This window comes from Choristoneura fumiferana, chromosome 13 (genome assembly GCF_025370935.1).
Source record: "Choristoneura fumiferana chromosome 13, NRCan_CFum_1, whole genome shotgun sequence".
Classification (NCBI taxonomy): Eukaryota; Metazoa; Arthropoda; class Insecta; order Lepidoptera; family Tortricidae; genus Choristoneura; species Choristoneura fumiferana.
Window position 1 is genome coordinate 16,934,541 of NC_133484.1, and position 5,913 is coordinate 16,940,453.

General features: G+C 41.0%; 1 protein-coding gene across 1 annotated transcript; it reads right to left on the reverse strand.

Annotated features, from left to right (window-relative positions):
* Window positions 1–1,672: 1,672 nt before the first annotated feature.
* LOC141434408 (uncharacterized) lies at window positions 1,673–3,643 on the reverse strand. The gene is made up of 2 exons (XM_074096828.1): window positions 3,583–3,643; window positions 1,673–2,634 (listed from the first exon to the last, which is right to left on the reverse strand). Exon 2 carries the CDS (start codon window positions 2,627–2,629, stop codon window positions 1,778–1,780), a length of 852 nt encoding a protein of 283 aa, XP_073952929.1. The 5' UTR covers window positions 2,630–2,634; window positions 3,583–3,643; the 3' UTR covers window positions 1,673–1,777.
* Window positions 3,644–5,913: the final 2,270 nt, after the last annotated feature.

Genomic DNA, 5,913 nt, shown 5'->3' on the forward strand with positions numbered 1-5,913 from the left:
ATGACATGGTGAGTATTGTGGGCAACCAGCGGATGCAAATAGCGAGTTATCGTACATTATGGCGTTCTGATGTTTGTCAGTCGTAGTCGTTGTACAGATGCAATAGAGTACGGACGCATTTAAATGAAAATATAAAATAAAGAGTTGTTGAAACCCTCTAAAACTTTCAATTGTACGATAGCATCTTTAGGAAAAAGAGGGAACTATCCTTTTTCTAGTAGTTGCAACAGCTCTCTATAGATATCCGAAGTTTAACATGTCATTGATTTGACGTTAACTAATTAAGCCCATAAAGGTCCAGTATTTATTTGATATAAAACGTCACTTAATAAATACGATGATTGATGGACGGTCGCCTGTGTTCAGAAATCGTCGTGAACAGCCAATTGTCTTTTTCCGAAGACCGATCTGCAATCTTTATCGCCGGTACCTACCTACTGTAGACCGCTTCCATCCAACCGAAGCAATTGGAGGTCTAGAAATCGTCGTGAACAGCCAATTGTCTTTTTCCGAAGACCGATCTGCAATCTTTATCGCCGGTACCTACCTACTGTAGACCGCTTCCATCCAACCGAAGCAATTGGAGGTCTATGGGGGGGGGGGGTATATCTGACAAACAAATTATACCTATGATGATGATGAAATATTCGATAGTATCAGCAATTAAATATTTTCGCTATTGTATTAGATCAGATTACCTTTCCCATTGGCTTAACTGATTTACTGTTTTGTATAAAACTCAGCAAACTTTGCATTTCGACTTAAAAAGGTCGCTAAGCTTTTTTTCATTCGCTAGTCCCCTGTCATGCCGTGACAGTGTTACTGATGTGTGGCTTAAAATACCCAGGCTGTACAGACGAAATGGAAAAATATCACCCTGTGGATATCCCAAATAGGCTGACGAATTTTCCGAGCCTGTTAATCTTCATGAAAATTTTACTGGGATTATGATTGTTTGGTTAACCGATGAGGTGTATACAAGTTACTGTGTCTATACCAAGGTTGGCCAATAGATTTAGGTTAGCAATTTTTTTTAAGATTGGTTTTTTGGAGTCTTTTTGTATTTTTTATTTCAACTCCAAATTTGTTACTTTTACGGGTATCCCGTGAAACCATATCGAAAATACAAACTGAGACATGGATGCACAGAAAAACCAGAAAACCAACCAACCAGGAAACCAGCGGTGGTGTAGGGGTTATAGCACGCAGCACGGGTTGCTGAGGACCTGGGTTCGATTCCCAGCGCTGGTCTCTTTTTCTGGTTTTTCTGTGCATCCATGTCTCAGTTTGTATTTTCGATAAAAAAAATAAGTCTGTGGCGGTTCCGTGCCACTACTTTCAAAGGTATCACCTACCTAACTACAAAAGTTTGTCATGCTATTAGTCAGCTGGCCGATCAACGCGTTGGCGAGCATATTCAAATGCCTTGGCGTGGCCTGGATGAAAGTGACGAAACAGTATAATGTTAAAAAAGCTGGGAGAAAATCGCGTTTTAACAGCTCATAAAAAAACTGTCATTTTTCTGTTTTAAAAAGTTCGCTATCGTCGCTTTTACTTTAAGCTCCATGTGTGATCGATCAAACTAAAGGAACGACGTATTTCTGGCATTTGTTTCTTGAAATTTGGTGTTAGATATGATCCCTTAATTTAGAACTTATTTATTTAACATACATTAGTTTTGGGAAAAGTTTTTATTTACGTTTGAATCACATATTATCAGTTTATAGTCGCTGTTCTGAAGTTTAGAGATGTTAACGCTTCTAAGATATCGAGTCGTTTAGTTGAGGACATCAGGGAGGATGGCGACGGGTTCGGGATTGACGGCGGGCAGCTCGGGAGCGGGCAGCTCAACGGGGGCAGGCGCGGGGGCAGGCAGCTCAGGAGTAGGCAGCTCGATGGGGGTAGGCTCGATCACGATGGGAGCAGGCACGATGGCAACTCCATCAATGGGGTTTTCAGCAACATTAACGTCCTCGGCAGCTTCGTCAACAACGATGACGGGCATGGTGTCGTGCACGGGCTCCTCAACAACAACCTCAGGAAGCACGGGGGCAGGCACGAGAGCGGGGGTCTCAGCGACAGCATGGTTGATGTTTAGAATGATCTGGACCAGAGGGGTGCCGCTGGCGGGGGCAGCCTCGATCGGAGCGGGCACGGGGGCGGGGTTGACGGGGGTATCGTCGACCATGGGGTGCTCGATGAAAGCGGGTCCAACGGCGATGGGGGATTCACCACCGATGACTGCGGGTCCAACAGAGATGGGAGCTTCGCCTTCAACAAGGGCAGGTCCGACAGAGATGGGGCTTTCGATGTAGACGGGTCCAACAGAGATGGGAGCTTCGCCTTCAACAAGGGCAGGTCCAACGGAGATGGGGTTCTCAATGTAGACGGGTCCAACAGAGATGGGTGCTTCGCCTTCAACAAGAGCAGGACCGGCAGAAATAGGGCTTTCAACGTAGACGGGTCCAACAGCAACGGGGCTCTCAATGAGAGCGGGTCCGACAGAGATGGGGCTTTCGGGGTCGACGATGACCGGGGCGGGGCCGGCGCCACCAGGGGTGACTAAAGCGCGGGTCGGGCCCGCAACGGCCACGGCGACGACTGAAGCGACGATCAGCAGGAATTTCATGGTTGCTGTAAGAAGAAATAGAGATTAATTTTGTGATAACATGACAAATTGACAATACAGTACACTTAGATATCATAGTTTCCGTGTTCAAAGAACCATGTGCTTGACAAAAAAAGGGTTCGGCAGAAATTCAAAGAGGAGAAAGAGAAAGCTATTGTATATTACAATTCAATGTAATACAATTAGTCTTTACAGTGCACCAAAATTAGAAAAAAATTACATGATCAAATAATTTGTGATCTCTTTCAGCCAACCTGAACAATCTTTTTTTGCTAAGTATCTTTTAAGTTTGTGGTTGATGGTTTGAAGCCCGAAGTCAAAGTGATGCACTTGGTGGGTTGGGTACTAGTTTTTGTGCACTGTTCTAGTAGGTATAGTCAACAAAAACTTTACAAAGTCTTATTAAACAATAGCAAAATTGCATGATCCAAAAATAGAATTTTAATCCGCATCTCCTGGCTGTTACGCGCCAAGTGAGCTACCAACTGTGCCAGGTCGTCCCCGACCAACTCACCCAAAAGTTCTGGTCTCTTGCATACGCCAATTGTGGGGGTTTTGGTTGGATTAGCCTGGACAAAGGCGACCAAAGGCCTTATTGTCTAACACACTTGTAATCACAATCGTTCTCACCACTTCTTTCTGTCACTCACGGTATAGGAAAGGTAGAAAGAGATAATGATTGCGATTGGAAATGTCAGTGCGTTATACAATACGGTCTCTGGTACAGTTGGATGAGATTTTAAATCCCGTTTCGTATTTATAAAATCATATATTTCGTTGAGTGAGTAATGTTGACAATAAACAAATGTTATCTATTTTATTAATCAAGTTGCATAACATGATTATGCGGCCTGATAAACATACAGATATTATGTACCCAGATAGTTAAGATATGAACATTGTGATTTATGAATTGTAAATGAGAAAGTTTTAGAAAATGTTAGTTTACTCACCTGTTTGGTTTGAAGATTCAAACTATGCTTTACTCCGGTAAAAACCAGAGTTTTTATACCAACACGTATCGTATGACATTAGAATTAATTGATAAATTTAATAATTGTTAATCCAAGTCATAAATGTATTTGACGTTAACTTAAATGAAATATTGGAGGATTAATAAATAATTAACAGTTATCTTGAATCCCTTTATCATGTCAAGAGAGATTATTTGGCCAATGCCTATTTTATAAAAAAAATTATTCCGCAAGTTACTTAACTGAAGGAAATTTTAGATGGGTTTAATTTTATTTAGGAATAATAATCCTGCTAATACTTTGTGTGTTGGTGCATGTGTTGTGCATTTTTAGGGTTCCGGAGACAAAATGGCAAAAACAGAACCCTTAGTTTCGTCAAGTCAGTCCGTCCGTCCGTATGTCACAGGCATTTTATTCGAAAACTACAAGATGTTATATCAATGAAATTTGGAGTACAGAGTGAGAGAGAGGTAAAAGCCGCTATTTAGTTTTGTAGTTAAATTACAAAAATAAATATTTATAGGGGGGCACTCCATACCTACACGACAGAAATTGTTTTTTTTTTTAACTCGCATCAACGTGTAGCACGTAGTTCGACAGCTCTTTTGAAAAGACATTAAGGTTTCTCAAAAAAAATTTTGACTAAGTGAAGATTTCCGGAAATAATCGCTGCCAAAGTAGCAACAAAAGTTGTGTCCCCCCCTATCTTGTATACCGTAAAATATGAAAAAATATGGAAAGGTAACGCTTAATAAATACTTTCAACGAAAATTGGTTTCAACATGATCGGATACACCGTTTTTGAGTTATTGCTGAAAAACTGCGCTTCTCAACAAAAGGACGAAAGTGCCGTGAAGATACTTTTTTTTTGTAATGGCTACGGAACCCTATTTTGGGCGTGTTCGACACGCTCTTGGCCGGTTTTTTTGATGTTCCTTCTAGCTGGAAACAAATTTGGTATGTACTGCAACAGACCTCTGGAACTTCTAGACTAATTTTTATTTCAATATTTACAGCATACACATCTATGGAAAATGGTTGCAGCATGCCTCGGCCCGCTTCTTTTTTGTGAAAGCTTAATCATAGTATCTACCCTATAACAAAATGCTTGTATAAAGGTTCTCAGATTCGAAGGTCACTAAAGCCAATTAGAAATTCAGGGCTGGCCATAAATAACACCCTAACCCTTACAGCCTGGTCACATCTACGCACGATTGGGGGCCTGGCGAGCATCTTCTCTATCCATTGCGCGTTCGAATCGCTCGCTATGCAGTTGTTTGGTAGCAGTACAAGCAGTGGACAGGGAAAACTCTCACCGTACCGTTGGTCACACGTAGCCGTAGTCGGGCCATTAGCTGAGTTACTGATGTACTGGGCTTGGAAACCTTTCCCTCATAAATAAAAAGATGAGCATTTTTTTTATTTTTTCATAACACCGATGTCCCGTTGTTGGGTACAATCTCATCATTGATAGGATCAAGAGTTTTTTTGAAGCACGACTTTAGGTTTTTTTTGAGAAAAAAAGATTTTAATTTTGACGTCGTCAAATTCATTTCCAGAGTAACTTTGTTTATAATAACAACTTGTCACGCCAAGACTATGTGGCATTCAGTTCGATTCGTTCGTTGTGTTCCCGTTTCAGTCACCTAAATTGAAAAGACTGATAAAAATTACCAAATTAAAACTCAGCATGCCCGTCTAAATTACCCTTCCCGATTCCTTCTTCTGATTAAATAGATAGGTAGATACTCGTAGGAAAAAACACAAATATACCATAAAAACAAACACTACAAGAGCCAATTTGCGTATAGGACATTAGGAACCATTGTTTAAAGATGTCGAATATTTTATTCAGAAGTTAGACATAATAAGGAAAGAAATAGTTGAGTAGGTATATCAGAAAGAATCATAACTAGTGTCTGTATAAATGTTTATTTGAGTGAGAGTGAATTTCTATTGTCACCTATTCACATCAGCAAGAACTATTCTCAGGAGTTATTTCATTTAGTATTAGCAACTGGATCCCACTATCGCATATCACGCCATCGCCCGAGTTGTATCGTCACAACCCCGATGAATGGCGGTTTACGACTGTACATTTCCTGCCACATACAGTGAAAAATTATGCAATAAAACTCCTACCACACAACGCCACTATTACCTAGTATTGGCGTCTGCGAGCGGTCAAAGTTTCAGATGTATCGGTCAGGAGCCCCGTGTCACTTGCTGCGTATAGTCAGGAGACGCGGAGTCCAATCCCGTACGGCGCATCTGAATTTTTTTACGATTTGAAAAATCGGCAAGTACGAG